The sequence below is a fragment of the Typopeltis vanoorti genome, chromosome 25 (genome assembly GCF_054136105.1).
Source record: "Typopeltis vanoorti isolate ZY-2024b chromosome 25, IOZ_Tvanoo_1.0, whole genome shotgun sequence".
Lineage (NCBI taxonomy): Eukaryota > Metazoa > Arthropoda > Arachnida > Uropygi > Thelyphonidae > Typopeltis > Typopeltis vanoorti.
This window is the reverse complement of record NC_143573.1, coordinates 39054678-39079450: the sequence shown is the minus strand read 5'-3', so window position 1 is coordinate 39079450 and position 24773 is coordinate 39054678. Positions and strand designations below refer to the sequence as shown.

The 24773-nt window shown below is 33.8% G+C and overlaps 1 protein-coding gene across 1 annotated transcript in view; it reads right to left on the bottom strand.

The window, feature by feature from the left end:
• LOC150092675 (uncharacterized) overlaps positions 1–20715 on the bottom strand; it is a 131814-nt gene extending 111099 nt beyond the window's left edge. The window contains exon 1 of the mRNA XM_090414256.1: positions 20654–20715. Coding sequence (XP_090270382.1) covers positions 20654–20685 — 32 coding nt within the window. The 5' untranslated portion in view covers positions 20686–20715. The remainder of the gene's footprint in view (positions 1–20653) is intronic.
• Between the last annotated feature and the right edge of the window lie 4058 nt (positions 20716–24773).

Below are 24773 nucleotides of genomic sequence, written 5' to 3'. Positions count from 1 at the left end.
AGTTTAGTGGATTTCAAGTCATGTGGAAGTAAAGGCTTAGTTTTCTTTGATCTATAGGTGGTATGTCAAAATACATTACAAGAAGTCTCTTTTGAGGACACCTGACTAAAGTCTGTTGGAAACAGGGGTTAATAAAGGCCACTATTTCCCATTTGTGTCGAGTTGCTTTATTAAAACGTTGCATCATTTAATCTTTGAAATACTGGTCATTAAACATTCCCGTTGCTAATGAAATAGAGTGCAATTTTTGTCGCTTGCCGTTGTACCACTCATCTGTGGTATGTAGCGCAATTTGCTAGCCGCCTCCGGGTCCAACCCAAATAGTGTCATTAAGATTCCTCAAAATGTACTGTCAACATTTCGTTGGTTTTAAGGGGATCCGGACGATTCTTTTCGGTCTCTACCCGTAAATTTTCGATGGTGAATTTATCACGGGTGCACTTGTGACAGCAGGATGGTTAAAAGATATTCATTAATGTAAAGCATGCACTGCGATGGCGTTTTCACAAGTATTCCTAAATTCATTGTTAATAGGTTTTCGTTCATTTTCAGATATTTTATTCAGAAATACCTCTCATATCTTGAGAAATATATCTTACATGCGTTTATATTTTTTTGTTATATCAAAAATGTACGGCAATCTGGACACTGTTTTCAAATTTCAACTATTATTTGGGGAAATTTAAACGAGAACGTTTGGTTTCTGTTTGCTTGTGTAGGAGAACATTACCATTGTAAAAATAATAAATACGAAGCTAATATCCTTCACTTCAAATATATTACCGTCCAAACATAATAATACTGCTGTTATAAGGGATGTCATTCACATTTTTAGACATCAGTATTGTTTACATACTAAGAACAAATATGGGTGCCATTTGTGTTATTTTATCATCCGACCTCTATGATTCGATTTTTTTGTCTGATGTGTATCTATTCGGTGTATGTAGGCGTTTAACTGCCTAAACTAAATGTGAATATCAAAAATCGTTCTTTATTCAGCGGCGGAATATTTGCATTCAGGTTCCGTTTCTCCTGAGCCTTCGTACTATGTTTTTATAATCTTTGTGTTTTAACATAGATCTAGAGGTCATATAGATCATATTCACTACGTTGGATGTACGTGTTTGTAATGTGAATATAATAACTGCATAAAATATAATTATAATGAATAAGTATTATACATTATAATATTGTAATTAAGATCATTAGAGCAGTTATTGTTAAGTTTACTTATCATATACTAACATCTTAGAAATTTTTCTCGGTACCAGTTGATGAAATTTGAGTTTTTGGAAAAGATTACTTTATCAATATTTTTTTTTAAATAAATTTTAAAAAATTTAAATCTTGAAATCTCAATTAATATCACTGGTTTTCTTACAGGTGAGATATACTATTTTAGTTCTTAAAAATTACCATTTATTGAAATAAGGATATCACACTTCACTTCATGCAAGTCAACCTCAGGTTAAAATGTGGTATGTCTGTGGTAACGAAAAATTCCTATTTGAATAAATTATTTCTCTATGGGTCTCAAATGGGTTATGCATATTTCCCGACCCAGCCGTTATTTTCCTTCTGGCTTATTAAATACGCCAAGAACATAAACTAGGTCACGAGTAGTGGCGGCTCGTGGCTTGAAATCGTGGGGTTGCTACAACTTTCGAAATATACGCATACACATTGTAAGTACAGTGTATACGTGTTTGGATAAAATATCAAAATTATGGTAAAATTACAACAAAAAAATAATAAAAAATAAAAATTAAACATGAAAAAATATTGTTTATTATCGATAAAATATACAGTTTGGTATAATTCAAAATCACTTAAAAATAAAATATATATTCCTCTTGTATTGTTTCACGAAAAAATACTTTTTATCGATAAAATTATACAGTTTAGTATAATTCAAAATTACTTAAAAATAAAATCCATTCGTTTAATTGTAATTAAAGGAATGGATTTACAATTTTTGGACATTAAAATTAAATCCTTTAATTGTAATGTCCAAATATTTAAAGAGACGGAGTAAACACAATAAGCACTACGAACACTTTACTACTGGTGCAAACTGCACATAAACAACAGTGGAACTGCTCGACGGACAGTGCCGCATTACGCTAATAGCTCGCATCTCACTATGACGTTCATATGCTTGTCCTCGTAGCAATATGACACTGTGGTAAACACAGTGCTGCTAGCGTCCTTCGCCCTCCTAAATCTAAGTGCTACAAGATGGATTTTTATTATTATTTATACAAAATAAGAGAATTGTATAAGATCGTTGATGATAAAAATAAATATTACAAGCAAATTTAAATAAAGTAATAAATATATTTATATATCGAGAAAAATCGGGGGTGTTGCAGTTCCGCAGTGCCTATGCACGAGCTGCCCCTGGTCACGAGCTCTCGATCCTTCAGTCAGTCTTTATTCACATACTGCGACAGTTTTTGTTGTAATTTAGTATCAATGCAAAACAAAAGCATCCTTATATTTTTAAGGCATTAGTTTTTATGCTCTGTACCTTCAGTAACCGCCCAAAGTAAATAGATCTACTGTCAAATGTATACGGCCATATGTGTTATTGAGATTTCCCCCCCCCTCCCTCGCCAAACGACCGGGTATCCAGCTGTGCTACTTGGCAGTTCACTCGAATTTTTTTTCCCATTTCCAGTGGGTGCTTGCAAACATAAGTTTTGTGTACTTTCACTTATCGGTGAAATCTCAGAGCTGTTTTTTTTTTCGGGTATAAGGAAGTTGAACTCCCATTAATCGGTTTGGAGAATTTTATTTTATTTTATTTTATTTTTTCCATCTAAGTGAATTTCCGAGGGAATTCTGCCATTTACTCTTCGTTGGCAGTGTTCCGAATATTCTTTTTCTATTAATTCTCTGCTATTGCAGTTTAATTTGTTGTCTGCTTATGTTGATATCCGTGAAGGGGAAAAAGCGATATTGAGTGGAGAAACTGTAAATATTTGAGTTTTAATTTATTTCATATAGTGAAGGGAGCAGCGACATCATTACATTTATACAATAAACCGAAAGGCAGTAAGTAGTGGCTCGCATAGAAGAATTTTCAAATGTGTCACTCCATTTGGTATTGTAGTGAGTGTTGGCGAAGAGGGTAGCTCATGGATATGCTTGAAAAATACTAGTTTGGTGGACTTTTGGCCTAATGGTGAAATGAATTAGAAAACAGAAAAAAATGCAGCTTTAGAAATGGGATAGAAAGTTTTCAGACTTATAGTGTGTAGTAGCAGCGGCGTGTTATTCTTATGTTTCCGTTTTCTCATTAAAAAAAAAAAAAAAAAACCACCCCGTTCTTAGTTAGGGGGAGAGGAAGTTGTCCATTCACCATACAAACGCATTATCTACTGCAATGGAGCATAACGTGATGTCCGTCTCTGTGAAACCCATTGCACATCAGTAGCTGTTTTTTTTCCCCTTAGAATACAGGAGCTACAATATTTTTCAACACAATTTGTTATTCGCATGCTCTTTGTACGGTTATTTTTCATGCACGCTAATATTCATATTCATCATCATGCAAATAAAGAGATTTCTTAGGTTTTTGTAAATTTTGTTTTTGGTCCCAGGCTGACGAGTACAAGTGTAAGAAGTAAATATATATATATATATATATATATATATATATATATATAATGTTAAAGATACCAAGCTATTTTAAACCTGGTTTTACTCCATTTCCCAAGTAAACAAACAGACAAACATGTCAAGTTTGCGCCTGCACGTATTGGAAGTCTAGCTGACCCTCAAAGTAGTGCAAGTCAATGCAACTCATGGTAAAAGTAGAATAAGATCTGATCACTATTCTTAATATTTACCCTTAATGCACAGCCCATCTCCTTGAGATATATGATGCTATGTATTAAAGACCGGTTTTGACCTTTATGGAGGTCTCATCAGTGGGAGCCAGGAATACCAAGATTTTAGTAATATAGAGCTTATAAGTATTTTACCAGAACAAGTTACCATAAGGTGTTTTAACCTTGTTAAATAAAAATCTTAGCATTTTTATTTAATAAAAATGCTAAGATTTTTTATACATTTATTATACCCAAGGTAAAATATTTTCTACTTATATATATATTGTCACACATGCATTTTTTAGAATATATTGTCACACATGCATTTTTTAGAATATATTGTCACACATGCATTTTTTAGAATAACGTTCTTCACTTTAGAATGCCTATGGATATTTTTAAAACTCCCTTGTATTTAAAATATCAAAAAAAATGCTATTTCTCTTGCTATGTATCTAAATTTTAATGGTGTTGAGCTCTTTCATATCTAAGTATTTTCTTCTTTTCCCCCTTTGATAAGAAATATTCCTATCAAAGAATATTTGTTTGTGTAAGACTAGTGTCCTTCACACCGTTCGTGGACCAAAGATGATCGAAAAAGGGTTCTGTAGATTGACGAATCACGATTCCAAATGTTTCACTCTGATGGTCGTGTTTGGATCTAGAGATTACCCGGGAAACGGTTCCGGCAGGACTGTATCATTCTTAGAAAGGTTCCCAGTTAGCCTTTGTTTCACTCAACGATCCTAATTGACTATAGTTTTTCAGCCATTTGCGGATAGATATAACGTAAATACTAATTACTGCAATTGTTTTTGAACTGTAGATATTACTATCCTCTCAACTACATGAAACATATACGCAACTGTTGGCGGGGCCCTCTTGTCTGTTCATCAGTATACACAACAAAGCTGCCATGGCTGATTGAATTCTGATGATATTTACTTTTTGGGATCTACTAAAATTTTTCGAGTCACATCTTTTAATACCTAAATTATAAAATTATTCGAGATCATTCGAATTATACACTGCAGAGAGAGAGAGAGAGAGAGTGTGTGTGTGTGTGTGTGTTGTATGTAGAATCTTGTAACTGTAAAAACTGTTCTGCTTCGTTCGGTCATAATCAGGAGATTAATCAAAGAATATAGTATTAGATTTTTGTTGACCTACGCAAGAAATTTCCACGATAACTATCTGTTTAATAATACAATTTAAATATTGAAATAAAACACATTAACTGCAAACTGGGGTCTCTAAGGCTCAGTCGGTAATGAATGACCATTGGAAAAAACCCGAGTCTGAAAAACTTCTACAGCTGAAGATGAGTTAGCCAGTCACGTGCAGAGAATGCAGAGTTAGTTGCCGTAATTTCCAATCGCGACCCATTAAACAGAGAGACGTAGTAGGAAAAAAACTATGCAGATACTTTACTGTTAAGTAACTGGAATGAACTTTCATTACTCAGTTGTTAATAACGATGGTTTTGGTTTGGAAAGATCTGGGTTTGAATTCCGCTAAGGAATTTGAAGAGCGCCTTTTTTATAAGAACTTTTCAAGTGAAGGTGAATAAATGAGCCGTTCTCATACGGCGGCGGAGAATTTTCTCCGAGTTTTCCCGGAACGTTGTGTTCTGGCTGATTATCTTGCGAGATAAAGAACTTGAGTTTACAGACTCAGGTTTTTCATCCCTGAAGATAATCAGCTTACATAGTCCAGTTCCGTCTATATAGGATTTGATTATGTAGAATCACTCAATCCTATCTACATAGTCTATTGTGTAAAATATAATTGGTTATTCTGTCATGACATTAATTACGTTTATATGAAACTAGTCTATCGTGACAGACCAGTGAATTTAACACGTAAGGGGAAGATGAAATGACCAGTACACGACCAGTAATGTCTAAAATTATATACAGCTACGAAACTGGACTATGTGATCTCCAAATTGTGTGTTTGTATTTTTATTATTCACTTTTTGTCTATATTTGTTTATCTCTTTTTTTAAAAACTTTTTTTGTTAAAACTAAATATGAAAGAAGAAACATCTCCAGATGCTGTCAAAGCATAAATCATTCAAAAGCGATTCTAGCATTCCTTTTCGCACTTTGGATAATTGAGCCAAAGATGAAAATACATCTGTATATGACTACTAGACCCCATGGTTAGCGTATGTTAGATGCTATGAAATAATAATAATACAAAAAAAAAAACACGTTAACTGTGCACATATCGAAAGAGCAAATAATAATATACCTTGCGTCAACGTAGTAGCATTAAGTGCACTTCATATCTTCGATTTGACGTTTCTGATAAAAACAGTGTTAAATCAGATTTTTGTTTAAAAAAATTAAACATAGAAAAATGTATAAACCATTTCATGTTTCCAAAGCTGATATGGTGGGGAAGCCAATTGGATAAATTTTTATGGAATAAGAGAAAGTTACTTGTTTATAAACCAGTTATAAAATATGGATATGAAAGTTGGCTTAGAAAAAATCAAAGCTTAGAGGCCACAGATATGAGAATTCTGAGAAAAATTGGGAGAGTGAACGGATTTCATCAATAGTAGAATCATATCAAAAATGAAGATATTACAAAAGAACTTGTCAGCATTCAAGAATGTGAGTAGAGTTAATCTAAGGTGGTATGGTATGACTACTTAAATAGAATGGTAAGGAAAGGTTAGCAAAGCAGGTGTTTGATGCCAAGATGGCAGGAAAGAGACCCGGAGGTAGACGAAGGTCTAGGTGGATGGATTCAGTCAGAAATACATGAAAAGAACAAAATGTTAGATACGATTATATTGGAGTACTGATAAGTAACAGACTGATTTGGAGAAATATCGTTGATAGGAGATTAATAATAATGTAAATTTAATCATGTAGTGCTGTCATAGCAGCCTTGAACACCCTTGAGAATACATATCTGGATATCGATGATGATGATGTTTCCCATGTAGGATATAGTTAAAAACTGAAGTCAACGTAAATGCTAACATAAGCAGTTATTGAAAAAAAAATGAACTTCTAATTCTTTTGACTTGAGGCGTAATGAATACCAAACATCATTGTTCCATGCCATTAACTTCTCGTCCGTCCGAGACAGGTTGAGCCCTAATTAGGGATTTTAGACAATTAATGCAGTATTTTATGTCTGCAGAACAACCAGTGTACGAAATGAGCATCCCCTCCTCTTCCACTCTTGGAAAAAAAAAGTTTATTAATTACATTTAAAAAAAAATATATATATATATATATATATATATATAATATTTATACACAAATATAATAATTAACGGATCATATACTCGTATAGAAACTGTGGGATCGCATTAGTCTGCTTATTTTAAAACTTTTTGTATAAGAGAATTTTGAGAAAATTATTTTAATAATATTTGCTTAGAAATGTCATTTGCGCTTAAATTATTGAAACCTTTGTTTACGCTTTATGTATATCTTTTAAGGTATAGGCATTTTAATTACCAACTAAATAATTTAAAAAAGTTATTAAAATATTTGTGGATAAACTAAAGGAACGAGACACAGAATTTTTCAGGTTATATAGCTTCCTGTTGCGAAGAGCATAAAGATGAACACGACTTAACATTTTATTATCTTCTATTCTGCATGCTAAGATTATGTATACAAACGTCTGAAGAAATGTCTTTTTGAATTTCACACCTGATTGGACTACTCTCAAATAGGTTTCTTGATATTAAAGAATCTTTACTTGTTTTTAATGGCAAAATCCTTCTCTGCAGTAATCGTTACCGTAACATTAAATTCACAAGTGAAATATTCCTCCTGCAGTGTTTATTAGATAAAAAACAGGGTAAGTAGAGAAGATGAGATTGCGAAAAATCCAAGAAAGGAGAAGGAAGGAGAGAGGAAAGTTAAAATGTCAAAAGAACTGCACGTCACATTTACAAACTTGGAATAAGAAGGAAAAAAAAGTGCAAACACAACAATGAAGAAGATAAAAGAGCGGCACACAAAGATGAGTAAAATTCCTTCAAATGCAAATAAAGTTTCTTCGTTGGCATCTTTGGATTAAATTAGCGATCACCTCTTAACAAATGTTTACATTTCTCGAAACTATCCCGAAAGTGTAATTGAAATACTTGAATTATAATTCAAATGCCAAAAAAATGTTAGAAATCGCCCATTTCTGGAAGGCATATTCATTCTTTCTTTTTAATTTCTGTAATGTATGTTAAAAAAAAATGCTCCGGTATCCATCCTTGACAAAGGCTACAATAACAAAGTAAATTCTATTAGTCTCAGCTACTTTTTTTTCTTAATTTCATTTAAGCAAAAATACTTGGTGTTAGATTTGGTAATTACAAGTCCCCATTTTGTCATTCCAGTGTTTTATATACTTTGCAGAATACAACTGTTATTAATTTTTGAGAATTTAATACTTAGCAATATAGTTATCGAAACTAATTGCCACGTAGTATAAGACTTCATTTTGATTAATTGTTTCTGCTTTTAATTCATATACGAAGAATTCGAAATTTTATTAATTATAGTTTACATATCGAATCGATTGCATTTACTATAGATCTTAGGAATCCGAAATGCCAGCTGATGCATGTCTTTGTTATTTTATGAGCTAAATTGAACTAACCATTATCTTAATTTTACAATTTCAGCAGGTAAATCATTTTACATAATAACGGGCATCCGATATTCTCACGAGATATTAAAATATTTGGTGTGTGAGAGAGAGAGAACACACACACACACACACACACACACACACACACAAATTTCCCTGTTACAAGTTTACGTTCGTTACGAATATGCAACTTATTGTTTGTATGCACTTAAAATAATAGGGATGCGTGATGATGATACCCAAGAGAGTATTGTATGCGGTAATAAAATGGGTATATTGGATATTAATAATTATTCTTATGATACCATCTCTATTTAGCTTAGCCTGATAACGCGATATCGCACTCCGGAAATGCAATAATTTTACTTCATTGTTAGCTAGAGTATAGTTTTATTATAACAGTTTGTTATATAATTTTATTATAATGGGCTTAAGAGATTATTATATTCACTAGACCTAAACAAAATGGAGTGGTGGTGTTTTTTTTTTTCGTTTTCAGTTTTATTTTTTTCCCTGAATACTAACTCAAGTAGTCTTTCATTTGCCGGCCTGATGGATCGAGTGGTTAAACAAGCATATCCCCTCTCTAACTAGCATGCTACGGATTCGAATCCTGCTGTAGGTATGGAGATGTTTGTGATCATATTGGAGGCCTGAAGTGGCTAGAAAAGTTCCATGTTTGGTCACTAGAGCAGGGTTTCCGGAACATGTAAAAAATTCAAATAAAAAACACTACCACGTAGCCGCGGTACGGATGTATCATAAGTTTACAAATGTTAATCAGGACGGCAGAACCTCTCCTTTCAGAAACATGACCTAATTCGACGTTATACAATTTAGAGCGTTTTGTTTTATTTTATGAGCTATGTAGATACTGTAAAGGTTTACTTAAGCAGTGCTCTGTTGATATGTACTGTGACCGTTATTTACTGCCTAGAAAAGCCATGTAATGATCAGTTGACTATTATTGGAAGGTTTGAAAGTTTGTATACAAAAGCATACAGCTGGGGCGCTATCTTCTATAGCGATTTATTTATTTTACTTTTGTGCCACATCTCTGACAATGCATTAAAAATTTAAAATAAATACTTTGAGGACCAATACTGGAAGCGAATACCAAATTAAACGCCATATAGTTCAATAAGTCCTCCCCTCCACAAAGTATTGTAGTGTTTTATCTAGTACCGTAGAGAAGCGCATTCTCTCGATATATTGAGATCAATTTCACATACGTGAGAAATGCACTCCGATGAGAAGTACATATGAGCTCTCCAATTTCAGCTACTTAAAAGGAAGTGTTGACCTAATCGTGCAACCTGCTTGCCAATAAATTAAATTAAATTAAAAAAAAGAAAACATGATATATATCATTTCACCATTGATATGTCTTTCTGTTTAGGTGCAACTGGAGATACTCTAATTTTTTCTTAAGATACTCATTCTTCTCCTTTCACAGGAAAGCTCAGAAGTAATCAAAGTTTTGGGACGAAACCTGTGGATTGGTTACTAGTTTAATTGTTCATAATAACTCGCTACGCTGAAACTAAGTTACATGTAACCTGTGCTAAAATATTTAGATATGCTAATAACATTCAAATAATGTACAGCGAGGTTTAAAAGAAAAACATAACGAGGATAAATTTCTTTAGCTTTCACAAAATTACTCTAAGTCTCCGATACTAATATGCCTCTTATAAGGATAGTTTGCAAATAATGATATTAGAATATGATAATCACTTTATGTAACTAGTCAGAAGCCTTAATATGATAGAAATGAGTCATTATTGTTAACGGTTTCTCATATTGTGAAGCCTATGCATGTAGCTTACACAACGTAATGCTAAAACGGTCTTTTGAATGTAAGGTATATTGTGAAGTCGAAATTTTTTTTTCGCTGTAAATTCCTATGATAGATATTCCAAATAGCAATTATCTCAGTTCATACTTTAAAGCTCACCATGCAGTAAAATAATAAAGGTCAGTTACTCCTAGAATTAGCTCATATCCAGCCTATATACCATCTAAATAAAATAGCTTGCACAATGAAATTCGATTAATCACGTAATGAGATTTTCACCTTCAGTAGCAAATATTGTTGAGAGAGATAGACGTGAACGGTTTTGTTTGCTTCTCAGATTGCGTCTCTTTTCTCGAAATCCATTAATTCACCTCTGTAATGTACGTCCTGATTAGCTGCTGTCAACTGAGAATCTTCAATTGAGAAAGCTCCATACATTCAGTCCACCTTGAATTGTGTTGAAAATTAATGATTCCATTTATTCAGCGGAATAGAAATTAATCTGTGCTACAAAACAAGATTTGGACATGTTACAGACAAATATCACAAAGTAGAAATAATACCAGGATTTCAAACACAGATTAGTTAGCATTTATATTCCCCTCCCCCATCTCGTCCACAAATGCTTGTAGACGCTGTTACACCTTTCACTAATCCATTTAGGTTTCACCTTTCAGATGTGCTATTAAGTTATTATTACCAAGTATGCATTTTATCTGATTTGTCGACTTTACAAGTGCAGAACGATAGGGAAAATGTGAGCCCAGGAATAAATGTTGCATTATATTTATTCGGTTCATAAAAATAATCAGATAAATAGAACAAAGATAAATAAAATAGACTGCATGCAGTCAGTAAGAATGTGTTTTTGGCAAGTCTGCATTGATCAACTAATGCACTACGTTATTTCCTCAAATACAAATTCGTATTTATTAAAGCTGAGCGACCAAAAGATTGATTTTAAAAATAAAAAAAACAGTATTATAAAACACAGTGCAAATACAAATCTTATATTTGATTTCTTCAAATAAGCACAAATCTTGTATTTGTTTCTTCTAAATGATAAAGGTATTACTAGGGCAAAATATTCAACAGGGAGAAATATTTCCAATCTACTAATTTTAAAATTGTTGCTAAATATTAAACGAATTGTCCAAACATTAAATGTCATGAAAACGATCAATAATTACTACTAAATCATGTTTATGATTCACTGTATCATAATGTAGTGAATCAATTTAGTAGGATCTCTTATGTTTTCAATAACTTATATGCATGTAAGTTATTGATGCATATAAGTTATTCCATGAAATTAAATATACCATACTAAGAAGGTCAGAACTACTGTTCCTTTATTATTAACATAGATTCTTAATACCGGTAACATTGCAAAGACTGCCCACTTTTTTATTAATCATACCGATTTTGAGATAATCGTATGGAAAAATAGCTGGCCATATGTCGTTATAATAAAACGTCGGAATTGAAAATTTGTAGAAAGTCAAATAGAGCATGTGTCTAATATTCTGATTAAATTTTATCCTAGAATATTTTAACGAGCTCCTAAAAACAACTTCAGATCTCGAGCATTTAAATAATACTGGAGTTTTCTTGTATCCAAATGATGATTGAAAATAACTGTGCACGTCTCTTAAACTAAATCTGTGCACATATAATGTACATGATTGTTGACTCCATCGGAGGAAAAACGTACACACTAGAACTATAAAACCGTTGCATGCGCTATCCTTTAATCCTCAAAAACATAAAAACTTAATTTAAATATATATGAAAAATATTTTAGTCAATTATTTTATTCTCTACTATGTTCGCCGATAAAAAGGTGATTTATGAGTACCAACTTTAAAATATTCACCTTAGGGGCGGTATGCGTAGTTTACACATGCACAAGCGGCAAATAATCTTTACATTTATGACACGCACTCCCAGAAGCATTTTCTAATATGTGCTCGTATTTACAGTAACAACTATTAAACGCAATGGCCTTATTTTTCGCTGTATTTGCAGATTAGAAACAAGGGAGATCTTTTTTCTTTCGGTAAACACTGTCAATTTCAAAAAATTTTCAGATTGTCTAATATTCAATTTTTAGAATAAAGAGAGCATTTTAGTCTGCAGTGATTTTCTTTGTTATGCTAGGGATCCGAAACAAATTAAAAATAAATAAAGAAGTATTAGTTAATATACACTATAGTCTCAAAAGAATTCAGATATCAGTAGCACCAACAAAAAAAAAAAAAAAAAATGCTCTCCAAAAATCGTTTATGCGCCACGTAGTGCAGTCGCTAAGATGACGTGAGATATAACTTCGATGGAAAGACCCTAATTCGAATTACATATAGAATACAAGAAACATTTATAATGGCTTTCTCAGGTGTATGTGAGTTAGGGAATAACGCAGAAGTGATGATAGTTTCACTCCTTAAAACAGGTGTACCAATCGGAAAGCACGCTCAGATAACAGATATACTGGCTTCATATTCGTAGTCTCTTCGGTGGGAATTACAACCAAACCAAACTTCCTTTTAAGCTTAATATCACTCTCAGCTCTTTTACTACGACACTACAGCATGTTATTACAGCAAAGAGCTTGTGTTTTGTTCTGCTACTCGTTAGAAATTGTTGGTTGTGATCTTACTTCAGTCTCATTGCATTGACGTCCTATTCTGTTTTTTTTTTTGGGGGGGGGGGGGAGTTTCTAGAGAAATTAACATTTTTATCTTCAAAAAACCGTTGGGTACGACCTTCGCTTTGTGTATAGCTTTCCATGAATGCCAAATAGTGTGGTTAGGAAGAAAGTGTCCAAAATGTAGCAGTCGAAACATCTGCTAGTTGGCATCTGTGGTCTATCATCAGGCAAAGTGATCTATCTTATAAGATCATCCTCCTCCAAATTTCATTGTTGTGACAAAGCACTGCATTTAATGTTCTTCAGCAGTCTCAAAATTTTATTACACCTAAAGAATTTGTAACACTGCTCATCATTCCGCAAACGTTCGTTCCATTGCTCAGCTATCCAATTAGAGTGAATCTACTTATAGGGAGTATAGGTATTTAACTTTTTATCGGTACATGTGGTATTTTTGGACTGCACGGTATTTGCCTGCCTGTTTGGCCGAAGAGTTCGCATGCTACGATCCAACCAAGAAAGACACTTCTTCGAACCCGCTGCCTTTAGGTGGAAGATGGTAAATTTCTCTCCTGAAATTTATCTAATGATATCACCTGAAATGATCGTACATTTTTTTTTGTACTCATGAAAAATTTAAAAGTACTATTAACCAATATTGCCCCCCGCCTCCTTTTCAGTGGAGTAGCGAAAGAGCTTGAAGGGTTTGCGATTGGCCTCAGGAGAGAGTGAATTTCAAACTTTGAAGACTGTGTAAGAAAAGAGCAAATGTTACAATAATAAAATATTTCCATTACTATAAGGATATGTTTCATATCTTCTCATTCCACTAAATAAAATAAATCTAGATTACAAATAATTGAATCATATTAAGTTTGTTAAGGTTTCCATTATTTTAATATTAAATTTTTGAGCTCTAAAAAATAATCGAAAGCAGAATCCTTTTCTGAGTTGAAAGTTAAGAATATTAGTCTACAAACTGATTGTCGTTTTTTTTAAATCTTTTCACTCACATTTTGACTAGGAAGATTTAACATTTTTCATTACAAATGAAATATAATATTTCGTACATTTAATTGCATGACGATAATGAATATTATTTATACGTATTGTGGAAATGTCTTTACATCTAATGTATAGAACTAATTCGATAACGAATTTTTTTATTAACATAAAAACCACTTGGTCTTCCTCAGCCATGTTTCTCTTTGAAGGAGAACTTTTCCAGATAGTTCATTGGCAGATTTTCTTCTTAAAAATTGGGGTTCAATAAAGCGTAAAATATGTTCATAAATGGCCATTCCAGCTCAATTATGTATAAACGCTAATTGACTATGTGAGAGATCAGTAACTTTACACATAAGTTTCTGGTCTGGTTGTCCAAGTGGTTAGCTTACCACTCTCAAACCACAGGCCATACAGGGGGGGGGGATGAATGCTTTTGATTGTCTTTAGGTAAGAAATGGATTTCATCGTCCGGTGACAGCTGTCCTGCTTATTGGAGTGCTAAAGTGATTTAAAGAAAGTTCGATGTTTGGTCTCTAGACACAGTTTATGGATTTGTGGGCGGAAACCATATATATATATATATATATATACATACTGTGTGTTTGTATAAAATCTGTTAAATCACATTATATTTATATTCTACTGATCACTCGTGATTGGCAGTATTTAAGCATAAGGAACACTAAGCATTTCCATTCTCAATGTTTATCCGTATTGTCATGCACGTCATGACCAAAATCAATTTTCATTCTGTTCTGTTTTACATTCCATCAAAATGTGTTATATTATACTGTGATATCATTGTTTAAATTAGGAAATTTCTACGATTCATTGCCGAAACAAATACCAATTTTTTTTTGTAATTAGGTTTCTGACAAATAACCAACAACTATTGTTCATTTATCCTATAGATGTTGTCTCATCGTCTGGGAATAATTGGAGAACAATTTAAAATTTATTCATTTTAATTTATTCATATTCAAATTTATTCATATTTCACATCGTGTTGAAGTTAAAATTATTTTCAATAAACCGGACATTTTTATTTCCCCGTGAAGAATAAGAAGATGGATATTCTATTAGACATCAGATGTCTTAACCACAGTTATTCAGAAAATATGTTTCCCGATAATAATTATTTATTTTCATTAGAACGACTTTAATAAATTCACCAAATTAAATATTTAGGGATAATTAATAATACAGTCCTCGTGCTAATTTCAATCTTCAGTACGCAATGAATAGAAATGATAGAAAATGAATAAGTGAAGAAAACGGAAGGATGGCAATAGGATGCCTGACTGAACTTTCCCTTCTAGTGATAATACTCCTCTCCATTTCTGAGTACATAAACATGTTACTTTAACGTAACTCTGGTTATACTATGAAATAAAGAGAATGCTCTTTGCAAAATGTGGTACTCATGTATTCTGCGTCCAACTCTTAAGCTAAATTGTTCACAATATCTTACCAAGAAGCTTTTGCTTACCATCGAATAAATTTGATCGATTAGGTTTTCCATCGTTGGTTTCTGCACAGTCATGCTGAAACTGGCACAGGTTTTGTGCTATTTCTTCAAGTACAAGATGTAGCTAGATCACTGTCGTTTGAATGCTGTCTAAAGTGAAGAAATTTTGTAAGTGTTTGTTGTTGTTTTGGATTTACGGCCGAAGCAACTAAGGTTCTGAAACCCATGTATTATGTCTGTAAATTGCATGTGTTCGTATGACTGATTTGTCTGTTTATTCGGGATGAAACACCCGAGTTTCTGGGGGAAAAAAATCCCTACCTCTTCCCTATAAGACCGGACATGAGCTGCTTAATGATTCAGCAAATCTCACTCGAAGGTGACAGGGATTATCCTCTCATAAACTCAGAATTTTATCACACACAAACGTTTACCAGGTATAATATACTGTCGCGTCCTTGGTTGCCTTAACTTTTAATTCCTACCAATCCCAGTGCCATCGAATCGCCATCTAGGTTAGGATTAAGGGACGGGATATATGTTTCATGTTTCTCAGTTAAGTGTATACCTTAGCTAAGTAGACATGGCAGTTGTTACATAAATATCATCAGTTGGTAAGTAAAGACCTTCATGGGGATTATTATTAATAATGTGGCAGGCGAACGAAATAGTCCACGTGCTACACTCTTGTAATTTCTACCGGCACTGATTACATGCAATTGCATATCCACGTGAACTACGTATTACATTTGTCAGATGTGTCACTAGAACTTGTTTCGTAAATACTTGCTGTTTATTGGAAAAGAAAGTCAAAACCAGCTTTACAGAAGGGACAGATATTCTGTCATGTTTAATTCTTGCTGTCAGCTTGAGTTATGCATCGCTTTTGGTGTGCGTGTATTTGACACTACACGCTACCGCAAACTCGGACATGCAATGATGATAAAATGCTCATTTTATGATTATTACTGTCGCGTTTATGAAAAGGAATTTCTTATATCACGAATATAGAATTTAAACGAGGAATCCCAAATGGAAATTTTATGAATGTCCCTTCATATTTAGTATTCATGTTAATGTTTATTTTCTTTCTGGAATTTGAAGTGCTCAGGGTTGAAAAAAATGCTCGCATTGCACGAGAAGTTCATACTTAATTCTATTTAACCAGGCATCATAAATACTGAATCGGAAGTAAGAGTTGTCTCTCCTTAGAAATACGATTGCTTTCATGTGCGTCATCGTTTTTAGGTCTGTTTCGCAGAATTCGTTTGCCTATTAGATCTTTTGTCTGTCGGTTGGTCCACCCTCCCTTACCTACGCATGTTTTTCCTGGGTTTTATTCGAATTTTTATAGGAATTTGTAATCCTTAACAAAATTTCTTGAGCCTTCTCAGTTTTCATTTCATTCAGGTCAAAACGACCTGAATTATTTTGTTTATTTTTATTTTGTTCCTGGTAAAATCTTGTCCCAGCAAACGTTTAGAAATGATTCAAGTAGCAATGCTTCTCAGGCCGAATTGTAGTTAATTAAATCTGGTATTTAGGATATATACTAAAATATGTTGCATTGATTGTGTATTTTTTCCGTTTTTTTTTCAGTTAGATCAATTAATTGTTAAAACTTGGCTGAATGGAGTTTAATGAAAGTTTGGACATTTAGGATCTACTGAAATTATCAAGTTAACTCAACTTTTAGTTTCCATCAGACCATTTTAGTAACAGAATTAGACAAACATATTGCCGAAAGAACGGCCTTCAGATTCAGTTGTGATATTAAATAGCATCCCTATACAAGAATACAAATACGAAACGCATCTTTTTTTATAATTGTAGTAATTATAATTATGGACAATCTATTTAATTTTATCAATTGTTGTATTTTCACAAGAGACATATCTCAAATACGTAACTTATTGCAATACATAATGTGAAGTGTTCGTTCATTTCATGTTAATGCTTTCAAGAGAGAGAGAGAGAGCTAAAAGCAAGTAACCTTTTTGATTTAGATCTCCGCAGTCAGTGCTTCATTAGGAATAGCAAGTCATAACATTAGTCAAGTAATGAAACATGACAGTTATTACATCAGCTGGTAAGTAAAAACTTTCATGGTGTAGATTATAACAATGTGGAAGGCATCTTTTAGTGATACACAATCTGGATAGAATGATATCCCACTAGGCAGGAACGAAGAGTTCCTCGTATTATTCAAAAAAAAAAAAAAATCAACGACATATATTCTGAAAGATGTTTAAAAATCAGGTTGGAAGAGTTGAATTATACAGCGAGAGTATACTCCGGTTTAATAACTTCATTAAGGAAAAATATTAAATATAATTTATTTAAATTTAAAAAAAATATTAACTTATTGGTGTCTAATTAAACTTTGACAAAAATCTTCGACTTTTATCAAAAACTGGCTGCTACGCATGTTGTCATATTTATAGTACTAAGAACTGTAGTACAGTGCAGTATTTCCCACTAACTTTTAAGGTGTGTACATAATGCAAATTTAAATTTTTTAGAAGTAAAAACTGCATTTTTACTTTTTTTTTTTTTTCAGAATAATATTTTTTATGTCCGTGATGTTAGCCTAGTGTTAGCTTTGCGCTTCGCAACAATATGCCTGGGGAAGGAGTGTCCTGGGCTCGATTCTCGTCGGAGACATGAGGAGTTTAAGGATTTTCCTCAGCCATACCCAAGTTAGCCGCTCTTGGGCGTGGACAGCAGGGTTTTTCCCCCCAGTTTATCCTGGGGTTTTTCATCCCGCAAAACAGGCAAATCGGCCTTGAGAACTCAACACTACGGACATAGGATACACCGGGGCGTAGGGCCGACCACCTTATCCTGTGAACGTTTTTGAGGTCTGATGATTAATAAACCCTCGACACCGCAAGGTTAAAGAGGGATAAAGGAAGATGAGATGAATATTTTTTATTTGGAGGGATAGAAACCATTTCACATTTAATGCATTTTATTTATTTTGTTCACTCGCCACACTGAAGGGTTCGTAGGACCACATACATTCCACTGCTCATTTCTGCAGTATAACTACTTGGAAAGAAAGTAAATATGCTTCTATTTGTTTTCTTCTTTCTTCTGTCTGTAGTTACTATCATTATATACACATTACTGGCTGTAGATCAAAGACATGAAGCAAATATTAAAAGCAGTTTGATTTAAGTCTCTTTGCTTTGCAGCCATCAGCGAAATCTGCACTAATACAATTCCGATGCATTCTCTATAACTGTTCTGTTTTTTAACCATTGTTTCATTATTTTGCTTCAAATATTAGTCTTGAGCTTTAGAACTGCATTTTAGTGAATGATGATAATATAAAAGCACGAACTCATGGCACTCAAACAAGCAAAAAAAAATCTTCATTTTAAACATTATCAGTGACATACTATTAGAAGAAATGACAAGCAGGTTAGAAATCTTCATAAGCATTAGTTTGTTCAGTAAAAGTGTATTTTTAACATATACAGAATTATTTTGAAACTTTCATTTTGATCGAAAACATAGTTTCGATCAAAAACTGAAGGACGCTAATTTCCAAAGTTAATGCTGTTACTTTGCTCCTATCTTAGAAGCATTTTAACTTCGCCGGTTTTCTTTTCATTAAATTAATTTCACATAATAAGGTAAATACAATTTAGAACTTAATATTAAGATATATATAAACAAGATTAATGCATCAAAATTTGATGCACTGAGTATTTAAAATAATATGCACTAGTAATTACGTTTGTCATTTAAAGCATTTAAAAATTGATATTTGGACTTGGTTTTCAGCTCAATTTCTGAAATCGTAGTGTTTTTAATTTACTAGTAGAGATTTGTACACAGTTTTGAAATTATTCACAACACTAAATTGACATTTGCTGGTAAAACTAAGTAAAAATATAAAGTCTATCTTTATTTTATTAGTGTCTAAAACTTTTAAATTTTTCCCAGTGTAAACAAAGTGAAAGCAGTTCAAATTTTAGAACGACAATTTTCTCTAACTTTGTTTCGTAAAACAGCATCTGATTCCGCTTGTATGTTCTCTGGCAAACGGAGGTTTTAAGTTAAATGAGTTTAATTTAAATGATATTCATGAGTACAAGTCAGAGAGCTTCTGAAAATGAACATCAATACTTCAACCCCCCACACTTGACGCAGATCCTTGCTCTCGGAGTCAGATCTGCATAACTTGATAAAACATTACTGTAGGCAACTGAATTTAATCTCTGATATTCGAAACAGAGAGCGATTTCCTCTAATTACATGTAAGCTAATGTTCAATGGGCTGTATATAAAATTGTGACTATATAAAATTTGAACTTTTGACTAAGTCATTTGCTTAGCCATAAGCTCGTAGGCTCTACTGATTTGATTAACTATATAATGATTAGACGACTAATAAGATTTCCTCCCAGTTATGTATACCTCAGTAAAAGTTTAGCTAGGGAGACACAGAATAGGGATTCATTCACTGATCATGGGAAAGTATACAGTAAGCTTAATGAATAAAGATCATATCTTAGCTTGAACATTTGAGAGATGTTCAACTATGAAGAACTGGGAAATATGTTTGTGTTAGGATGTTTTGCTATTAGGCTAAAGTGTGAGCTTTCCAGGATAAAGTCTTGAGTTTCTAGGAGAAAAAACTCCGCTACATCCATATGAGAACTATGTACGATATATATTTTCCCACTTTCAAATTAAATGCGTTTTGAGAGAGATTATATTATGTTATCATAGGAAAGAGACCCCACGAATAAAATGTTAATGAAGAATTTGCATGCAGCTGAAGATTCTTGCATTCGCTTAACGTGCATCTAATAGTGTAATTAGAAGAATGCGTGCTTGGTGACGCCTGTGTGTGCGCTTCTCTCTTTCCTTTTGGCATTCTCAGTATGACTTTCTCAACAGCAAACAGTTGTTTAATTATATTTCTGCCTGTTGGAACGCCGTTACTTTCTGCTTCCATATTTCCCTCCTTCATAGCCTCTCTCTCTATATGTGTGTAATAAATTGAATGAGTGCATAAGAAAACGGTTTATCATCATTTTCTTATTTGGATGAATATTATTGCCCCAACTAAAAACTCGTACATAATACCGCACACAAACTCCATATCTGATAATTAGTGAAATATATAAGTAAAGTATTTTTCACATCTGAGAACACTTAATTCCTTTCCATAAATTTTACATTTTCTGGCTTTTTTTTTTTTTTTTTCAACAACAATCGAGTTGCATATCAAACCTATGGAGAGTACTCACCTTACTCCGGCATAAAGCAGCACATTCACCATTTTCAAGTAGCCCGCGAGGCCGCACGTTGGCCTAACCACGTAGTGAGCTCGTGGACCGGGTGGCAACTACACGAAGTGACGAGCAGACGGCCTGGCTCTTCTGTGATGGCAACAAATATCGGTGTGGCCTAATAGCGTGTCTTTCCGACTGCAGCGCTAGAGTGATGCGCGTGGGGAGAATACACCATTCGTCAGGACAACTTTAATTGCGCGGAATCGGGAGGATATGAAGCAACAGATAGAACAGCCTTAAAATGCGACTGGTCAAGAAAGGGAAATGAGAACGATCGTAACAACTTGCTGCCACTGCTGATGAAGTTCTTTCTTCGAAATTGTGGGATGTGTTTGCTTCCGCGCCTTTATCGAATGTTCTTGTCCGTTTTAATTTATGGGTTTTTGAAATTTTGAATAAAGCGTATTTTTTCTTTCTTTGTGTGCTTACATACGACGGGGAATTTTTATATTAACCTCTACTTAATTTCTGGTTTTTGAACAGCCACAGATTACAATTGTTTGGTTCTACTTAGCGAGGAAACTCTTCCTAGAAAGAAGAGGAAGCGAAGATTCCTCGTTTTTTATCCATCCATGCATACACACGTTTATTAAGTAGGTAGCAAGCACTCTTATCTTCGAAATGCCATTGTTTATTATGAGTAGCTATTCTTCATCGATGGCGCTCTGAACTTAGATTCATTCATAGAGAGCTCTGTATATTTTACACAATATACTGAGAGTATATTGTAATAGTTCTATTACAATATACTTAAATCATGAAATCATTATCATTTGTCTCATTCGATCTGCAAATAAAATTCTGTGTAACAATTAATTACAGTTAAAATTATCTAAATTTAAAAAGAAAATAACGAATTCTAAGAGGAGCGTAACCGATTAGGAAGAATGTTAGAAAGAGAGAGAAAGATTTAATGTATTGAATAGACGAACGTAGAAGTGTGCAACGACATGAAGCTAATTAGCATGATTGCCAGCCTAAATCAGTATCAAAGGTTTGTGATATAATAAACGTCATCTGTTAGCGATTGACAATTTCAGCATCCTGTTTATCAACTTCAGAATTGAAAAAAAGGTTTTTAGGTGGAAAGCCTCCACTTTTACGAGTACCACATCTTAAGAAGCTCTTTTTATGTAAATTTATGTAAATTCGATATTCTGTTGCTTTTGAAGCAGGATTTTTTGTTAGTCGAAATGAGTTTCGACATCAAGTAGAATTTATTTATGAACGAATCAAAAGGTTTATTTTGAATTTATTCTTAACCATCAATACAAATAAATTATATTTCTGCATATTATTGATTAACTGTATTGAGCAACGATTGTCAATGGAAAATAATTTATTTGATATCCAGACATTTTCGAAACGTATGTAATTCCTTTAACCGAGTTTTATTTTTTGTTATTGTTCGGATGTTAAATGACATCGGTTAAGCAAGCCGATATCGAAATTCTTAGAAAAAATTATCCTTCAATTTCAAATTTTCTTCACAAGTGACATTCTTTGAATGAATGCACAATATTTTACTATTCTGAGTAGATGTTTCTTATCTAGTTAATTTATTTTAAAGAAACTGACATGTATTACCCACAAACTATTTGCTGGTATTATAGCTATCGTCCAGCTGGTTGGCGATATGATATGTGACGATATATCGTTTCAGTTGTGTAAATGATTTTTATTTATTTATTTTATCAGTCCCATACACACACTAGTCCCACATCATTTCTTTGCTGTATCTGTGGTCAAGAGGAAGGACGGAACCTGTTGATATGGTTTTGAACAACTGAAAGTTGTAATCCTTAAGGAAACTGTGCGAGGATTATGACCAGTAACTACTCCTATTTGAGGGAAAGTGGAGGAATGGTATCAGCCCGTTCGAAAGAACAGCTTCCACTAAAATACCTATGATATAGTAGAAACATTACTTTTCTGAGAATAGTGAATGAAGAAAATCATCAACTAACCTAATCTCCTCGGACAGCAGCAAGCATTTTTTAATGCTTGATGCTGTCAGAGACGGTTAGATTAATTTGATGCATCACCCTATATGTGAGGAGTCTAATTTAAATCATAAATCCGACTCTTGTCTAATTCTTGACAAGGGTAGGATTTAGGATTTATAGTGTTTGGAGTTGCACAGGGAGCCTTCGTAGCTCAGTCGGTATAGACGAAGCCCTTTGGTCGGAAACACCTGGGTTCGATTCCCGTCCAAGATGTGAGGCATCTTTATCAGGTCTCTTTCGGTTAAAGGTGAGTTAGCCGGTCTCATACGGAAGTATGGTTTATTTCACCCGGAAACTCAGATTTTTCGTCCCCCAGAACAGCCAAACTGGCCACGTGAACACACGCATCTACAGACATAGGACAAACCGGAGGGCATAGGGCCAGCCATCTTATCCTCGAGACGGTCACGGTTGTGAAGTCCGCAGCTAAAGAATCTCAATGGTTCGTGAAAAGCTTAAGACAAGGAATTGCACAGGTAAGAAATAATTTCTTGAATAGTAAAGTACGACTAGTTTTTGGATGTATATAGGGACAATGGATATCATGTGCTTATTCCAGGAGAGGCTAGAGGTATAAGGTAGCCCGAGAAGAGATCTGATTTTTCATGGAAATCTGGGTAATATCAAGGATGAGGGGAATTGAAGCGTGGTTTCTCTTGACTGAATTAAGGCGAAATTATGTTTTAGGTGGCATTAAAATTAACAAGGTTGTTATCGTCCCACTGAAATATAGCGAGAAAATCAGTATTTAGGATTGGCAGATTTTGCAGTCGGGATATATAGACGTTGCATCGAATGAAATAGATGTAGTGTGCTGCAAAACTGAACTGTCCTTTGGATTTGAAATTACTGAGAAGATAATTTGTGAATAGCAGACAACGGAACATAGATGAAAGTACAGAGTCTTGGGGAAATCGGAAGAAAGGAAACCAATCACCATGACACTGTGACCGACCAGAGAGAAAATTGGCAATCCAGTTTCAAAGGGTGAATGATAAACCATACGATAATAATTTGCGAAGTAGGCCTTTGTGCCAGACACAGAAGCTTTGGAAAGAATCTAGATCGACCACAGATGTTTCATCAAATCTTTCCAAATTTTGGTTCTGATTGTTTTCTAGGTAGTGAAGCCAGTCAGAACCAAGTAGTTCCTGTATCATCTTTACAGTCTCTCATACTCATCTGGTTTCTATCTTTTCAGCATGTTTTTTTTTTCATTATTTTCAATAGAACTGACGTAAGTGCGATGGAACCTTAGTTGGATGGTCAGATTTTATGTTTCCTTTGTGATTGGTTGGATCTGTGCTAGTTTCCATGCCACGGTCACATAACTGAACACATAACTGTGCTCCTGAAGTAACACTGTTAAACACAGTTCAGGAAAGGTACCATAGGAGAAGTAGCTAAGAATAACAGGATAAATGTAAGAGAAGTAGGTAGGATGAACATATCCGTTCCACACTATACGCAGTACACTGTATAGGCATAGTAGCCCAAAGTCCTGAATGAATTTCCCCTTTATCTTGGCTGCTCCCCCTTCCCCCCACTCACCCCCCCCCCCCCAAAAAAAAAATCGGAGTGATGCTAAAACCAAAGCAATAACTTTGGTACTTAAGACATTTAAATACAGTCATGATATGTATTATAAGATCTCTTAATAAAATTCTACGAAAGATTGTAAACCAAGGTACTAATGTGGTGTTACTATGCTCTACAAACTATCCATGGTACTCTTTTCCACACTTAATCAAGCCTCCGGTAAGCATGACACTGGGCTCATACTGGATGCAGTGGGGTAGGAACCCCCTGCCTTTTGAGTAGGCACGCATCCTCTCGACAAAGCATTCATTAGGAATAAAATGGATAACAGAAGCTTTCCTCCAGAGTAGTTATATTAATAATCCCTCGTTGCTCTTAGTAAAAATTAATATTGATACTAGAGTAATGCGTTTAAATATTATTGAGATGATTACATTGAAAAGTATTCTTTGACGATAGTTGCATCAGTACTCTTTTTACAGTATTTCATTATACTCAATCCAAGTAATTCATTATACTCTATTTTCTGC